We start from the raw sequence: 18,399 nt of genomic DNA on the forward strand, positions 1-18,399 counted from the left end.
CACACCAGGTGTCCTTAAAAGGGGAAAGAGAAAGCAATCATCACCCTGCCTGGATGGACACAGCTCTCAGGCAGGTAAGGAGCTCTCTGCTCTGACTCTCCTATGGTCTGGTCCCTCAAGGTCACCTTTGCCTGTAGCATCAGAAGTCCTGCACCCTGAGCTTTTGTGTTTTTATTCTTGTCATTGTCATCATCGTTGCTGTTGCATGTGTCGTGACCCACTCTGTTCTTTCTGTCCTTGAGGAGATCAGAGAGCTAGGGGATGAGCTAAGCCACTGTCTCTGCCACAGTTCTCCAGCTTATCCCTTTGGGTCCATTCATTTTCTCGTAGCACCTTTGGAAAGGGAACCACACAGGGAAAGGAGGGCTGCTTGGGACACGTCATAACCTAGCAGTATAATATAAGGCAGAAGATTTGCTTGGATGTGGGGTTTTGTGGTCTTTGTTCTTAGAGTCAGAGCCATGGGCAGGACACCATGCCCCCCAGGCTAAGACCGGACCCTTCCCTTTGGAACCTATGCCGACACACTCTTTCTAGCCTCGCTGCAGTCAATCCAGGCTTGGGATCTGTTAGGGGAGCTGGCCTTCCCCCCCCATAACTGTCCCCTGAGGCTTTCTGAACAATGACTTTGGTGACTATGAATGCCACGCCTCCTGATCTACCTTCTTCTTCCCAGCCCTTGTTGCTCAAGAATCTACACAAATGCTGAGCTGTGACTCCTGAGTCATTACCATGGGTGTTGTGGATGCACTGATTTGACTTAATATGCAAACATGCAAATCTAAGCAAATTATGTGCCCGGATTAGCTAAACATAAAGTCTCAGTATCCCTAGTCTAGCACGGAACTCAACTACACCCTGTCACCAAACCCCCACCCCGGCCATTTGGAAAGCCCTCTGTTGTTGTTGATGCTTCCCTGAGTCCCAGGCCTCTTACCCTCTGGGTCTGGTTGTTGGTCACCAGTTCATAGATGGGGGCTGCTCTGGTCACCTCCAGCAGAACTGGCTCAGCAGGAGTGTCAGGGCTGGATGTCACATGACACAGGGGGCAGGATGAGGGGCATCGTCCTTTGCTCTGGCATTCCATGCGGACTCCTGCCGCCATGCGCTTGGTGCCAGACTCTGACAGGCTGGCGATGTATTCTGGGAACGTCAGCACCTTCGGGTCTCTTTCCCGCTCCTCTGACTCGTCGGATGGGGAGTTGCCTGCCAGACACAAAATGAAAAGGAGCAATGAGGCAATAAGGCGAAAGAGCAAGGTCTTGCGTGATCTTGTGGCCCCTGAGTGCTGGAGTCAAATCCCAGAAAGGTCACAAAACGTCACTGTTAAGGATGTGACTCTAACGTCCCAGTCAATGTGGGGAACCCGTCCTCCCCGTAACCTATCAGAGTTGGAAACGGCCTTCCAAATGTGAGATCAGGTTGTTTCCTTTTGGAGAACCCTCAGCTCCACCGATCCCCTCAGAGGGATGCATCTGCAGTGTCTGCAGGATCTACGACTGTCGTCAATAATCCCAACAGTAACAACAGTGATTAGCCCAGGACTCAGTTTCTTCATCCATAAAATGAAGATATTCCTTGTCCCTAGCATTGTGCGATGAATAAACAGCAGCATGTTTTTAAAGTACATAACACAGTGGCTAGTGCATGTCCAACCATCATCATAAGAGTTTAATCATAACTGTAGGTAAGATTTACGCAAACTATGAAGTGAGACCTGTTCCAGACCCCCTTTAACCCTTTACAAGAACTCTCTGCATGGAGTTCTTACCATTGCACCCATCTTATGGATGAGGAAAGTGAGACCAAGAGCCGTAAGATCACACGGCTAGTATGATGTAAGCGCTGGGATTTGAATCAAATTTTGTCGGATTCCAAAGCCTTTAAGTCACTGGGAAGGCAGAGGACTTTTCTGCTTTATTATTCATCAATGCACGGAACACAGGAGGGAGTTTGGGTACTCCAAAGCACTCCAAGGAGATGGATTTATAACGTCCTTGATTGATGAGTGAAAAGTAGTTAGAGAAATTGTCGGTTTATTTTTGGTGACAAAGATGAGAAATGTCTACCTGAAAATAAGTAATACTTTGTTCCCTGTGGAAGAAAACACGGCTTGATATTTGTCTTCCAAGCCTTCATGATTTCCCATTTAACTTATTCATGCTAGATGAAGTTGGAAGTACAGTCCACTGACCAAAAGCCCTTGGGCTCCACAAGAGATCCCAGACCCTTCGTGACACAGCTACAGGCCTGAACAGGAAACAATTTCGTAGAGACCACTGGGCTTCTAGAAATAAAGGGCAGATACAGAACATTCGTTCTGGTCATCTTGAACCGCTCAGGAATGAGGTACTTGATGGGCCCAGATCTTTGGGGGAAATGGCTGGAAGGGTTTGCAAAGGGGTTTCAGAAGGTGACTGTGAGCTACAACTCACTGACTTTCTAACAGGGTTCTCTCTTGTGGGGTCCAGGGAGTTCTCTGCCCTCCTCCCTTGTGTTTGCCATGTAATATGAGCCCATTTGCAAACGTCATGAGACATTTCAACACTGTTGTTTCCCGGATGAATATCCTCAGTATGCGGATGAGGCATCTTCCATCCAGAAGCTCCCCTGACATGGGACTCCTTCTGCACATTAACGCAAAGGACTCACTCAGTGACTATAAATGTGAGCTCTAATTTATTTCACATTTGCAATTTGTTTAATAACAAACCCAGAGTTGAGCTGAAGCCTTTCCTAGGTTATAAGAACTGCATAACTGCACACACCAAAGCAAAGAATGGTGTTATCAAACCGGAGCCCACACCGGCCAGGCCCAGAGTCACTCAGAGCCACATGTGAATCTTGACTGACATTCAGGTTTAGGCACCTCGGTCAAGCCCGTGGCTGGGAATATTTGTAAAGTGAGCACAGTCTAGCAGGGCTTTCCTCACCTAGCCCCTGGCCAGGCCTCCACCTTCTTCAACAGCTAATATGAACCAGGCAGAGATAAGTGAGGTGAAAGCGGTCTTGGATTCTTGAAATGATTTCTAGAAAAACAGGCTGCCTTTCACTGGGAAAGCGAATGAAATTAAAAAAAAAAAAAAATCAGAAAAGACACAGTGTTTCTTTTCAAGATAAAGTTTAAAAAATTTTGCTATGCAAACTGTGCCAGAGAGCTTGAGGGTCTCTTGGAGGACCAGGGGCATTTCATCAACCCGCAGCCCTCCTTGTTGAGAAAGGATTCAACAGTGACTGGGAAAGAGTTCCCACGAAATGACCGCTAGATGGGGATATCAAGTCTAAAATGCTCTTCTGTGAGAGGAAATAATCTGCGATGAATTCTATGGGGCCACTTCGGCACCGCGGAAAAACTTGTGGAAAAGTAACACCTGGCTACTTAACAAAGTTTGTTGTGGTACCATTTTTTTTTCAATGAAATAGTAAAATATTAATGAGTAACATAATTCCATAAAATGTATCCCTAGGAGAAACATACACAGCGAGAGACAGAAGTAACTGAGAGAAAATTAAAATCCCCCTGGATATCCTTCACACAGAGTAAAATTTACTTCAAGGGGGAAATAATCTGCCACCACATTCCTTTTCTCTCACCTTTAATCCCCAAATACCCAGGAACTCCGCCGCCTGCTGGCCACCACACACCCCATACACATCCCTCCGTAGGCCAGGGGCCCCTTCATTACTTAGGATGCACCGTTCTGACAGACAGATGCGGCCACTAGAGGGCACTGCATCCCCAAACACAGTGGAGCTGAGTGCCCACCTCCCTGCCCTCCCGCACTCCCTCATTAAGGCTTGTAATTGCTGTAAACATTTGAGGGGCTGTTCCCTGGCGGCAGTCTTCTGACTATCCCCATTAAAATCAAGACTCAGTGAATCCTGCTCAATAACCTCCAGCCCCGGATAGGTGCAAGGTTAGGGAGAAGAGAGGCATGGAGAGGAGGATGCAAAAGAAATGGTGGCAGACCTCCAAACTCTCGTTTTAATCCAGAATCCTGTTTTCCTTCTCCTGAAAATATTCAGGTCCTTAGAAAGCGGGCCTGCTGAAAGGCCCCTCCAGTCCCTTCGTCATGCAGGACGGAGCTGTCTAGAGAGGAGCTGGATTTATACCGAGGTGATGAGCAGGGAACTCCCAAAGCCATCTATTCAGGCTCCAGCAAAGAATAGAGATGTGTCTGTGAGAGAGATTTTTCAAAGAGGAAATGCATTTTCCATGTGCAGTTAAAGACACAATTGGGAAATACTCCTTAAAATGATGGAGTCCGATGGTGAAAGCTCAGATAAATCTCCCTTTGCCCGAAGAGAGCACCTATAACCGTCATGTCTGTGGTAAGGGAAAGAGAAGTCCAAACCCTAAAATCTTCAGGAGGGTCTGATCTTTGACATTTGCTTTTAACCCCCCCTCAGTGTTGGGGTGGGCAGCAGAGAGGCCGGTGTGTGGAGAGTCACAGGGAGGAGACCCCACCTTATTTCCTTAAAAGATCATAATAGGCAAAGGTGCCTTCTGGTCCAGAACACCCAGGTGTGGCCCCCTCTGATTCCTGTTTGCAGAATTCATCTCATTGCTCTCAGGGAGGCTTTGGAGTCCAGCCATGACACTTAGCTTTCTTCTAAGTAGAAGAACAGCCAACCTGGAATGTAGTTAACAACCCCAAAACTGCAAAGCATTTTGCAAATACAGTTTGCTATAAATAAATGCCATTTGCTTTAGGCTAAATCTGTATCCTACAGCACACAGTGGATGAATTTCCCCAATAGAATATTGTGGAATGAGAATATTGGCATCCTCAACGTTCAGAATCTCATTGTGGCTGTGCCCATGGCCTTAGGCATGTACATCCTGACCCACCTAGACTCAGGGACAATACGAGGATGATAAAAGCGACTGACCCATCCTCACACAGGGTCTGCTTTGCTGGTAGGAACCGACAGGTCATGGAGGTGGATGAGTCATTATGAAGGAAATTGGTATGATTCCTGTAGGATTCTGGGACTGCTTAAGACTCTCTCTCCTGAGTTGGTGCCCAAGGCAATGAGATGCTAATGACATCACAGCTAGAACTACAGAGGTAGTTCATTAGGCAGCAAAGAAATCAAATGCAAACTAATTAGATCCTAGCTCTTGGAGACAGCTTAGGATCTACGGGAAAGAAAGCTTGACATGGGGCAAATGTGGCACAGCCGTGGCTAACTGTGCCCTGGAGCCCACCAGCACCCTGCCCTCCATCCCCTCCCCAGCCTACTCCTGTTCACACAGGGTGTCCGGGAGTTATCTGAATTCACACTTCCGTCCACGCACTCCAGCTCGGATCAGTCTCTCCGGATGTTCGGTCACGTCCTTGGACAGAGAGGTTCAAGTCACCCAGGATGACTTAAACTCAACTCCTAGACTTGTCATAAGACAGTCTCTGAGACCTGAATAAAGTACAATGTGATGGATTAATAATCAGGTGAAAGAGGAGACGGCGTAAGCTGGCCACTTCTCTCTACTCCTCTGTATGAGACAATGAATGCTTGGGGCCAGTAACTGTGTCTTTAGCTTGGAAACTCCTTTACCTAGTTCAAGTGTATCCATAGCCATCATCTGTCTTTCTCTCTCTCTCTCTCTCTCTCTCTCTCTCTGTGTGTGTGTGTGTGTGTGTGTGTATGAAGGGTAAAGGGGGAAGGGTAAAGGGGGTGAATATAATAACTCGTGATCATAGATTTAAAATTTAAACACAAGTCAAACATAAAGAATACAACCAAGGCATTTGTAAATAGCTAGCCCCTTTCTAAAGCTTTAAACAATCAAGCAGCAAGAATGAAGCATTATTCCAACAACAGCCAACTCTCTTGTCTCTCGCCAGGACCTCTCCCATGAGTACAGCAGAGCCTCATTAGTAGCTTGCTTGGAAATCCACCTGAATGTCCAAGGGGCACCTCAAACTCAACGTATCCCCAACTGCGGCGGTCATTCCACACTGTCCCCAGCAACCTGCTTCTTGCTTGAAGGTGCTAGCTCAGCAAACGCGCACTGGCTTCCTCGTTGCTCAACATGGAAGTCTCTCGGCTTCCTCGTTGGTTCTCCCTTGGCCTTCAAACCAATCGCTCAGTCTTCACACCCTTTACCTCCCTGAACCACCCACTCCTCTGCTCGCCTACGGCTGCCCCCATGCCACAGTGGCTTATGGGGTGAAGTGTGAGTCACACTGCCTGGGATTGATTTCTGACCTTCTCACTTGCAAGTTGTACGATTCGGGGTGAGTTTCTTAATTTTGCTGTGCCTGGGCTTTCTCATATATAAAACGGAGATAATAACTGAACTGATTTAGTAAAGCTGTGGTAAAGATTAACTGACATAATCCATGAAGAGAGTTTCGCGGTGCCTGGGATGGACTGAGTACTCTCTGCAATTAATTCTTCTCACAATGCCTTGTCTACTTGCCTACCCCGCCCACCAGCCACACCATCAGATGGGCTCCTTGGGGGCCAGACTGTGTCTTGTTCTTCCAGTGTCATAGCCCACAGTGCCTAACAAGTAGCTAATGCATTCGGCAACTCATTAAGCAAATATTTATTGAATGCTTACAAATGTTTGTCGAATTAATAAATCATTCATAATGACTTGTATACTAAGTGACGAGGTACTAACAAGACAGGCTGGGTTTCAATTCATTCCCCTCCTTGCTGTCCTGGGTTCTTTGGAGATTTTTCTAGTTTTCTCCTAAAAAGGAACATCAATCCAAAGCAAGTTCCCCTCCTGTCAGGTACAAATGTGACTTGGCCTGAGATTATCTAGTTGCAAAGATTTGAAGAAATACTGAAGAAATACATCTTGCAAATTGTGTGAAACACAAACGGGCATCCCAAAGTTATTGATGAGCATGGAGTTATTTACGTTGGAGCTGAAGGACTTAAGCTTCAGAAAAGGGGCAGCCAATTGTGGCTCTGAGGAGCAGAGGGTGGTTCTCCTGTGACGAGTCAATGTGGGGAAGCTGTAGCCACTAATGGCACAGAGGGGCTAAAGGATCTGATTGGTGTCCTGAGCCACGGGCGCCAAATAGCAGCTGAGGCGGAAGGCACATCGCTGTGGGGGTGTGGGCAGCGCTGAGAGGTGAGTGACAACCCTTGTACCAGGATTCAGCATGGCATATCCCACTTCCCCAGCAAAAAAAGACAGTGCTTGTAACAGCAAGAGTCGGGGGACACTCTGGACCCTGAGAATGGTCCTAAGAATGAAACGTGAAAACCTCCATCTTCTGCAGTTTTCCTACTTTACCCTGGCTCAGTCTGAACACAGGAGCCCACCCGAGTTTCCAGCCACACATTCATCACTACCCATTAGCTCAGAGGGAGCACATCTTTGGGGATGTGCTTTGGGATTCAATACTAGAAAACCACCGGTTCGCGATTGTCCAGCACGTTCAGAAACAGTCCCAACTCCATAGGGTTTATATTCCTGTCCTTTCCTACAAATGAATTCACAACTTTTTTTAGAAATCCTTTTGTCAGGATATATTCTTTACTTTTGGTTCTAAAATTAAAGTTTCTGAAACTTCAGAATTAGTTCTTTGGTATTTCTTGAGGAAGTTTCTGGAAATAGCAAATGGTCTTTGTTATAAAGATGAGCAACATCTCTGGGTGTGGTGAGGTCCAGTGTAAATAATTAGCAGTCATCAAATATCCACTGGGCACCTTAGCAAAGCACCATTAACTGGGAGGTTGAGGAAAAGGTGTCTTCTGGAAAATTGAATTTTTTGTTTAATTGATACTTAGCCAGAAAATGCTTACTTTTCCTCCAATTCTTGTTGACATTTTTCTTCTCTAAAAATGCAGTTTTCCAATTTTCTGCCTGCCTCGTGAAGCATTGCCTACCAAACAGAATTAAACCCTTCCCCAAGGCACCTCCAGGTGATAGTTTTGTTCATCAATTATGACTATGCAGATTTGGAAGCTGTAGGAGACAGAAAAAAAACGGTATATATACCCCAGAAGGCTTTTAAAAATTGATTGATAACATAAGGTGACATTTTCTTAAGATCGCCCCTCCCCCCTTAATGAGCGTGTCATCAAACAAATAATTGCCTGGTTGAGGTTCCTGGCTAATTAGGTTCATGTGAAACTGAAGTTTTGGTGTGGGCGTAGCACTTTGTCTTTGCCAAAAGTCGTTAGTCCTCTTTGGCACGGGAACAGTTAACTGAGTAATAAACTGACCAAACCTCTGACCAGAACTCACCAAAGCCTCTGTCAGCCTCTTTTTTGGTCAGTAATAGTGACGGTCCATTTAGGAGGAGAGGTTGGGTCCAAAAATGGCATAGCAGCATCTGCCAAGGGATTAATAAAAACACAAAGATAGTCTTTGCCTAGCAGTGACTCCCACTGCACCCCTTTTCATCTTAAACTTCGTGGAAAGAGGGGAAAATGAAGATAGCTCGGTGAACCACCGAGATGCCTGGAGACTTGTCTCTACACAGCCCATGTGTCTCAAGAGGATCAAAAATAAAATCCAAGAATTCCTAGGAAGCCCTAAAGCTTTGACTTCAGAAATGAGCCCTTCTAATCAGCTAGACTGCTAGTCCCCAGTGGGCAAGGAGCTGCCTTACGTTTTGCTGGACTGTGGTGGTTCTCACCCCATGCCTGGCCCTTGATAAGCATTCAACAAATATATGGGGATGGCAAGAAGCAGAGGGATTTTAGCTCTCTCTGGTCTTTTATTGCCTGCAACTTCTCAAGTCTGCACCCCAAAGCCTCATTAGGATTCACCATAAGGGCCAGGTCAGGAAACCTGAGTGGTGGGGTGGGGGTGGGGGGTGATCTGGAAGCATTTACTAAGTGCACACGTGTGCTGGGTATGGGAGACTGGGCTGGTACCACTGTTGCCCTCACACACCCAAAGAGTCTTTCTCTCTTCCCTGCTTCTGTCCTTCCCTAGATGTTTACCAAGTGCCTCTCTGCTCCTGTCAGCCCTACTAGAATTAATTCCACTGGTACTTGGAGCCCATGTCCAGAGGAACGCCCAGCACTGTGTCAGACAGGGTCTGGCTTTGTCTTGTCTGCCCCATGTGCCTCCAGGATGGGGCCCTACTCACCCGTGTGCCCCTTAGAGCCCAGCACCTGGCACCCCGTAGGTGTTCTCTCGGCCTTGGCTGGAGTGTCATAAATGTAGGGGTACATGGTCCAACACCCCCCTTCTGTAATGTGGACATGATTCCATTTTTTTCATTTGCCTCTTACAGTCCCGTTCTTTATTCGCCAAAATGTCATTTGTGCGACTCTGAGCAGTTTCCCCAAGGTTTTTGTTCTTATCAAGTCCTCCCCCTTCATTTCCTAGGGCTGCCAAAACAAGTCAGCACCCACGGGGTGGCTTCCAGCAACAACAATCTACTCCTCCAGTTTTGGAGGCAGAAAGTCCAACGTCAAGGTGTCGGCAGAGCCACGCCCCCTCTGCAGGCTCTCGGGAAGAATCTTCCTAGCCTCTTCCACCTCTAGTGGCTCGGGGCATTTCCTGGAGACCCTCAGTTTGGAGCTGCGCTGTTCCAGTCCTGGCCTCAGTGGCTATGTTGCCTTCTCCTGGGTGTCCAAATCTCCCTCTCCCTTCTGAGGACACCAGTTAATTGGATTTGGGGTCTACCTTAAGTCCAAGGTAACCTCATTTTTGTTATATCGGCAGAGAACCTATTTCCAAATAAGATCACATCCTGAGGTTCCAGGTGGGCATGAATTTTAGGGGGACACCACTTGACCCACTGCAGTGTCCATGGCCTTTAGCATTGTGACATCACCTGCTGAGCCCTCCCTTGACCCACCACCAGTGCCAATCCATTTGCTGGCCACTCGGGACCTGGCCGTTCACCCGCTGGACTTCCTCCCAGGGCACCAGGCAATGGGAAGAGGGAAGAAGTTTCTAGCTCCCTCAGCATCCCGAGGCCCCGCTACAGCTGTGTGCAGCTTCTTGTCAACATCAAAATAAACCTGACATAGAGATTCAGAGTCACAGCCTTCTGGATGTGCAGAGCTGCATGGGATTATCCCTGCTGATTTGCCAGACAGAGTGGCATGGGGAGGGAGGGGGGAGGACCAGGCTTAGAGAGAGGTGAAAATGAGGAACACCTGCGGGATGGCTCTTTGCAAATCTCCATTAGCAGAGAGACCACGTGAGTGAGTGGGCACACTCAGCGGGCTCCAGCAAAGAGCCTCCCATGCACTTGTCTGGAGACTAAGGCTTCCCCCCACCAGCCCCCGCCAGTCTTGTGTTTGCTGTCTGGGAAGCTGAGCTGAGAAGCCAAGTGTGCATCTCAGACCACTCAAGAGCAGAAGGCTCTCCCCTCCCTGGGGTCCTCCCCTAGAAGGAGCCAGGATCACTCAGGGGAGTAGCCCAGGCACAAGGAGAGGGAGGAAGCTGGACCAGAGAGAAACCGAGAGCTCTCGGCCCCAGCGTGGGCCTCTGCTAATGTTGAGGGCTCCACTGGGGGCCTCTCGGAGCTTCCAGTCGGATTCATAATGGAATTAATGATGCTTCCCTCTATTTACCAGGCAGCATTATTTCCCAGCTACGGGGTGCCCATGAGTCCCCTTAGCTTCGCCAGAACCATCCCCTCAGGGACACTCTCTGTGTGACTCCTTCTACCTTTTCCTCCATTTACTCCATCTCCTGCCCCATATGCTCCTGCTCAGGCTGAGCTCACCATCTCTTTTCTTTCTGGCTTCAAATCTGGACAAGACAAGCATAATCGAGAGAAACTCCTTGACAATTCTGAAATGGGTAGAATGGACATGTGACCAGTATTTGCCTCGGCTCCACATGACAAGAGCCTGGCTGTGCACAGTGTGTGTGTGTGTGTGTGTGTGTGTGTGTGTGTGTGTGTGTGTGTGAAGGTGGCCAGGATGCAGATATGAGTTACACACAGGTGGGAGACTCTTGGGGTTTACGTGGCTCCATGGTGAGAGATTCAGTACTTGCTGAGACACTGTGGAGTCTGGCTTATAAATATCTTTAACTACCAAATGGTCTAGAAATTTTTAATAAAAATATTATTCAATAGTAATACTACTCCAACCAGCAAGGGAATGTTGTAACGGTCTCCATTTTCCTCTTGATACTCATCTAGCTTCTGTTTTTCAAATGAATTTGGATGTTAAATCCTTTTGCTGCCCTGACCAATTTATTCTGCAAATTAACTATATATGACAGAACTTAAAGTCTGTTACCACCTAGCTTTGCCTTACTGAAATTTATGCTGCTCCCCTGCCCGTTGGAGCCACCAGCTCAAACAGATTGTGGCTCCTGGTGGTGATTTGGATTCTGCTTAAGTCCCTCATCTCTTGAGTTTAAAATGTGCTGAGTGGACCAGGCCCTTTTTACCTCTCGCTGACCTGCACTCTATTCTCAGACACTGTGGTCTCTGCAGCTGCCCATCCAGACTTAATCAAACTCTCCTTATGAGATGTGGTTTCATCCAGAGCTGCAACCCACACTGGACTGTGAGGGAGCCTTGGTGGCTCAGCCTGGCTGCAAGTGGTGGAAAGAACAAGATGCAAGGGCAAGCAAGGGTTACAAGACGAAGGGGCAATGCGTGGCATGTGGATGTAATTTCAGACTGTGTTTGAGAGAGTGTGGTGAACAAGGCAAGGGACAGAAACGGCACCATGTCAAGCCACACAAGTTGGTTCACTTCTGGGTGATGCGAGTGGAGAGACACTCTGACATTCGGAAGGGCAGTCAGGATCCCAGGGCACATGGACACGGTGTCATATCAACAACTGGGGGAGTCTGGAATGGATACAAGAAGACCTGGAAACAGGCTTGGGAGTTCTCTCTCCATATATTTGAAGGGATGTCACACGAAGTGGGATCACATGAATTTCTGTACATTTCAGAAGGCACAATTAAGATCCAAGGGAGGAAATGAGAGGGAATGAGTTTACTGAATCACAAATTTTCACTGGGTGCCTACTATATGTCAGGTAGAGTACTCGGCGCTAATGTACACAGCTACGTCTTTTTATAAGCTCATTTTTCCGTGTGTGAGGTAGGGGAGTGGGTCAAAAAGTAGACACTGATAGGATGAGGAGTGATATTAGAAGTGTCAGAGACAGGCTCTGGGTACACCCACAAGGGAGTTTTGAAATCCACTTTGTGGGGCTGGGGGCGACTGAAGGAAGACTCTTGATTCCTTCAGGGACAAGTTTTGTAAGAACCTACAACTGATACAAAGTAAGATGGGCAGCCTTGGAGATGGTGGGCTCTGAGCTAGCAGAAATGTTCCTGTGGAAGCAAGACGGCCACTGTCAGGGACATCTCAGCAGGGGGAATGCTTCAGAAAGGCTCGAGTCCCCACTAATAGCCAACTGTTAAACTTTAATTATTCTGCGACCTGATATTCTGTGTCTTCCACTAAGTCAGTGGAACAGCAGGGCTGGGGATGTGCATTTCATCAGGCATACCAAATGATTCTGACCGCGGATAACACGGCAGTCTTCAGATAACACGTTGGGATTCACCACCCTAAACAGGAATAATTTATTTTACAAATATTGTCAGAACACTTCTTACAAATTCTTCAAGTCACCCTAATATGTAAAAGAGATAAGAGTGGGGAATAGACTCCTAGGCATGTGGCATCATTCTTGTTTGGTAAAAATAAACAACTCTATTGTTTATGGAGCCATTCGACCATCTACTCAGAGCCCCGGGGCGCAAAGGAGCCTAATTTGAAAACTACTGATTCAGACTCCAATGACATTGGCCTGAACTGTTCCAGAAGTAACCAAGCGTGCTCCCCGGCCGAGAGGACCGCATGCTGACCCTGAGAAGGAGAATGCCCCCAGCAGCAGAGTCCATCATGGACCATCTATAGACTCTGCTTCCTGGATTTTGTCAGACAAAAAGCACCGTGTGGCCAGTCCTACTTAGGCAGTAATGGTGGGAGTCAGAAAACTTTTACACTCTCGACCAAGAATGGATCTATTCGATCATGCGCGTTCATCTCACAAAGAAAGGACTTGATGGAAATGTGACAAGAAGGGACGGCCCTGGAGACAATTCTGTTCAGGGGGACAATCAAGTGAGGGCAGATGTGGAAGCCAGGTCTAAGGCTCTCTTTCAGACAATGAGTACAGAGGTGTGTGCATATTAACACTTTCCATTATGAACTCCTCTCATTCAAATAGCATAAAGAGAATGTTATCATTACGTTCAACCAAGGTGATGCTGTGATTTTACCTTACTTCCCTGCATACATATAGCAATAGTAGATATTAAAACAATTACAAGTATATAGGGGCGCCTGGGTGGCTCAGTCGTTAAGCGTCTGCCTTCGGCTAAGGTCATGATCTCAGGGTCCTGGGATCAAGCCCCGCATCAGGCTCCCTGCTCAGTGGGAAGCTTGCTTCTCCCTCCCCCACTCCCCTTGCTTGTGTTCCTGCTCTCACTGTCTCTCTCTCTCTGTCAAATAAATAAAATCTTAAAAAAAAAACCAAAAAAACTATTACAAGTATTAAAATGACCAGTGCAGTTCCTGAATAGCCAGCTGCCAAGGAAGAAAGAGGCTTTCATGTAGCAGGGCCCAGTTGTCATCATCTGTATAGATGGCCATCATGTCACTGGTTTTTTTGTTTGTTTTTTGAGAGAGAGAGAGAGAGAGCATGGTGGGGGCAGGTGCAGAGGGAGAGGGAGAGAGCGAATCCTAAGCAGGCTCCTTGCCCAGCAGAGCCCAACGCGGGGCTCGATCTCACGACCCTGAGATCATGACCTGAGTCAAAATCAAGAGTTGGATGCTTAAGTGATTGAGCCACCCAGGTGCCCCCATCCTGTCATTTTGGCAATTAAAGCCCCTGACACCAGAGTCTCCCTTAGAGCCTACTGCTTTCTTGTGCACACACTCAGTTTTGTGACTTTAGTAGAGAAACTAATGGGTGATAGAGAACAGCAGCTAACAGCCCGCCCGCCCGACCACAGCAATGGCCTTGCTTAGCCACGGAGCCAACAGAAGCTCCCAGACCTAAAGTGTGTACGAACATGCTCTAGGAGGAGGCCCGTCTCTGGGACCTTTGATATTGGACCATTGAAAGCAGAAAAGCAGATGTCTGCTCTTGAAAAAGAAGGAAGGCCAGAGAAGAGTGCAGCAGGCCCATGTGGGTCCCAGGCCGAGACAGACGCTGTCAGTATATCATGTCCCAGGCCACTACCTCAGCTGGCAAAGACCGTCTTCACCCAGAATTCCTTTTCTTGTGAGAGGAGGCCGTGAGGCCTGGGTTCAACTTCAGAGCTCTGGGACATATTGGGAGATGCTTAAACTCTTTGGGGCTAGTTTCCTCATGTGTTAAATCGGTTAACATAACTTATCTCACAGGATGATTCTGAGAGTTAAATGGGATAATACACGTAAAACCATTAGCCCAGCTTCCAGTATCTTAGCTCTCAATGGTACCCATTGTTCACCATTATATTCCCATTACCCAGCACAGTCTTGGCACCCAGGAGGTACTCGATACATACAAAATTAATGAAAAACAAACACCCAAACATAGATGCTCAAAAACAAAACAAGGATCTTCATGAGCCAGAGACAGAACAAGAACACTCAGTAGTAAGTGAGGACTAAACGTGCAGGCTTTGGGTCTACAGGAATTAACCCACCAAGGTTGCCAGGAGGCCAGTTCCTCTATGGTTAAGGGATCAGAAGTACCCCCCCCGCCATTGTGGGGAAACAAAACGAGGATTGAGAAAGGGCTCCACTGAGGAAGGCATGCCTGAGTCCAGGCCTCTGCCAAACCGAGCTGCCTGCCGGAGATGGCAGGGGGCAGTGGAGCAGGAACGTGGCTGACCCACTGGCTTCAGTACTAGAGCCACAGAGTCACCGATAGTCCCATGGGATGAGAGAGGGGGAAGGAAGAGACGATGCTAAATTCATAATTAGTTTGCAACAACGTGCTTCTATGGATAGCTCTGATGCATGACAATCGATCCAAAGACGTGGATGGTTTGCCTGATGGTGGCCTCTCAGGCATCCTTGTTGGTAGCATGGTTGTTCAGAGCGACATGGTCCCTATGGTCCCAAGGTGACCCTCAAGGCTGACAACCCAATTCTCCTGCAGTTGGGTGATCTTTTCATTAATATTAGGGGACAAATGGGTAGAAAAGATGCTGTTGACCATGCTGAGCTTTAACTAGTTCAAGTAAAAATGCTACACTAGTGGAATAAAATTCAATTTTGATCCCCCAGTCCAACCTTTCTAGTTACAAAGTATTTCTCCCTGAAATGCAACACTACTTGGGTTGTACTCGAAAGGGTGGGTGGTACATATAAATGGCAGCCTTTAAGGACCTTCATTCCATGTCTTGAATAACGATTTATAATACCTAGGGTTTAGTACTAAGAGAGTGCTAGGATTTCTAGATTCTTTTTTTATTTTCACAGAAAAGAGAAAAAGCAAATCCCTCCTGGGTATCAGCAAGACCCCTGGGTATCTTTCCCTTATATCAATCCTGAATCAAAAACCCATTGAGAAATACAGAAAATAAGTCACTCCAGATATATTAAGTCATGAATCCTATCTTTTTCTAAAGCTTGTAGCTATAGGATCTTGGATTTAATTTTCATTCCTGTGGTAGCAAGTCTACTGGAGGACAATTCAATCTAATGTCAAATAAAGCCACACAACGGAATGGAGGTCTGCCCCTGTGTGCATGTGTATGTGCATGCACACGTCCCTAACAAAACACAAATCTTCCCCCAGTGCCAGGAACTTAAGTGATGTCAAGGAAGCTGGGAAAAAGGGACTCCTTTCAAATGGTTGATAAGAAAATTCATCATTAATATTTCCACCCTGAGGCAATTCAACTGTACTTTCAGAAACAGTAGGAAGGAATGTTGTCAACAAGCAACCAATGCTGAAATTTTGTGTGTAGAGAGGTAAGTACTCATCTCAAGGTTGTCACCTTTATTTATTTATTATTTTGAGTGCAAATCTTTTTAGACCCTTCTTGTGCTTCTGTCTTCAGCCTCTCAGGACTTTCTTTCCATCAAAAAGTTGGTTGACATCAAGCAAAAGTCAAAAGACCCAAACTGGAACTCACTTCAATTTGACAGAGCAAATACTAAGTTATTGAATGTCTATTTACAAGGGAATGTGCAGGTCTTTTGAATATACCAAAATGAATTATGTGTAATCCCTACATTCAAAGGCTGTATTATCTTGTAGAGGAGATAAGACAGATATATGAAATTTAAGGGCTATTTTTTTTTTTAAAGAATCAGATAAGGACCAGATGATATCAAGATGATTAGACCAGGAAAGCTTTATTGAGGAGGGAGCTGCTGGGCGAAGCCATGAGGGATGAGAGCATTCTTTTTTTATTTTTTAATAAAGATTTTATTTATTTATTTGTCAGAGAGAGAGAGAAAGTGCACAAGCTAGGGAAGCAGCAGAGGGAGAGGGAGAAGGAGGCTCCCCGCTGAGCAGGGAGTCTGATGCGGGGCTCGATCCCAGGACCCTGAGATCATGATCTGAGCTAAAGGCAGACGCTTAGCCAACTGAGCCACCCAGGCGTCCCGGATGAGAGCCCCCTTAATAACAACAGCTACTATTTATGGTAGGGGTTGGCAACTCTTTCTGTAAAGGGCCAAAGAGTAAATATTTTAAGCCCTGTGGCTCAAGCAATCTCTGAAGCAACTATTCAACTATGACTTCCTGGTGCAAAAGCGGCCACGGACAATCCCTCGGTGAACGGGCATTGCCCTGTTCTGATAAAATGTTATTTATGGATACTGGAATTTAAATTTTATATAATTGTCACATATAATAAAATGGCATTTTCCTTTTTATCCTTATTTTTCAATTATTTAAGAAGACAGAAGCCATTCTTAGCTTGTGGGCCATGCAGACATAGATTTGCCAGTGGGTCAGAGTTGGCTGACCCCTGATCTCCTGAGTTCTCCCTAGAAATACAGTGCTTTATGATATGTGATCTTATCGAATTCTTACACCTGTTTTGTGGGGTAGATGTTATCAGTCCATTTCCCAGATATTGAAGTGGAGCTCAGAGGGCTTAGGTCATACCGATTTCAAAAGATCCTGCTTTGAACCACTAGGCCACACGGCCTCCCAGGAATGGTAAGGAGCTTCTGGGAATGGTGGAGTTAATAGGTTTTCTTCAGCCAGAGGCATTCCAAAAATCTAAAAACTCTTTTAACAAATACAAGGGTTTGCTATCAAGGCTGGCTCACAGTGAACTCATTTTAAGATCTCTGTTATTGTCATGTTCTCTCTCTTCACAAGTCATGCGGGGAGTGGATATAGTGTTTGATAACTTCTACTTTCCGGAATATAGTATTCTCCTGTATTTGAAGGGAAAAGAACAGCCTTCCAGCATTTGCTCCAACCTCTGGACCCTCACTTCCCCCATGGCTGCCCAGAGCCTGAAGGTGGAAGGTCTTGCTAGCCCCTGCGGGTAATGTGTATGTTTCAGTCATTGTCTCAAAGTTGCTAACTTCTCGGCTCACCATTCTGAGCAGCGATCCTCTCGCGCACGGCTTCTCTACTTTCTTGTTTAACAGCGATATAATGTGCTAGAGAAGATGGAAGGAAAACAGCAGTTGCCATGTTCTCCCAGCACCTGTTAGGATGACATCAGGTGGTGGTCCCCATCCTTCTTTGATCACCTTCCTTCTCTGAAAGAGCCAAGTGTCTTTTACACTATCTGCAGATCATACTGGCTTGTTGGCTTCCAGATATGAAACCGACAGCTTCATGTGTCAGCATACATCTATTAAAGATCTGTCATGTGCCCAGCATCGTGCTATGGACTGTGGAGAGCTCTAAAGTTTAAGATACTGACCTCCAGGAATTTGCAATCTGTCTGGGATAGCAAGACTAACAAACATATAATAATAGTAATATTAATAACAGCTGTTCTTTATCAGACATCTTGGCACTCTACTAAACACTTTGTATATATTCTGACCAGTAAAAAACAAATTCAGAGTTAGTAAGGAGAGTATTATTCAAAAGGATTATTGCAAGGTGGCTGGGGGGTATATTACTGTAATATGAAAAGGGGATTGTTACAATAGGGAGAATGCTCTGGTGAGGTCAGCAAGCATCTCAAGAGTAAGGCAAAAAGAGTTTTCCTTTTACATAAAGCACTAAGCAAAGCTAGGAAGAACCAGGTGTGGGGAAGAAGTGTGAGGCCAGCCTATTCTCAGGAGGGGCAATATGCTCGTTCAGGCAGATTGTGGGCCAAAGTTCAGGGGTATAACCAAAGCTCGATAAGCAAGCATCTTGTTCTGATCAATCACTGGAGACAAGCAGTTTAGGTAATCCATTATAGAGCAAAGAATGGGGATTTTGAGAATCTGTATCCTTCTCATAAACAAAGGAGGCAACCATGAGTCTTATCGTCTCATGGGGAAGGGT

The 18,399-nt window shown here is 46.4% G+C and overlaps 1 protein-coding gene across 2 annotated transcripts in view; it reads right to left on the bottom strand.

Moving 5' to 3' along the window:
• The window catches only part of ASTN1 (astrotactin 1), a 309,433-nt gene that overhangs the window by 33,361 nt on the left and 257,673 nt on the right, over nt 1-18,399 (bottom strand). For both annotated transcript variants that reach the window (XM_025877937.2, XM_073900053.1), the window contains exon 17: nt 938-1,206. In XM_025877937.2, the coding sequence (XP_025733722.1) occupies nt 938-1,206 (269 nt within the window). The remainder of the gene's footprint in view (nt 1-937; nt 1,207-18,399) is intronic.

Source organism: Callorhinus ursinus, unplaced genomic scaffold (assembly GCF_003265705.2).
Source record: "Callorhinus ursinus isolate GAN/ISIS: 27379988/994484 unplaced genomic scaffold, GSC_fseal_2.0 scaffold13, whole genome shotgun sequence".
Lineage (NCBI taxonomy): Eukaryota > Metazoa > Chordata > Mammalia > Carnivora > Otariidae > Callorhinus > Callorhinus ursinus.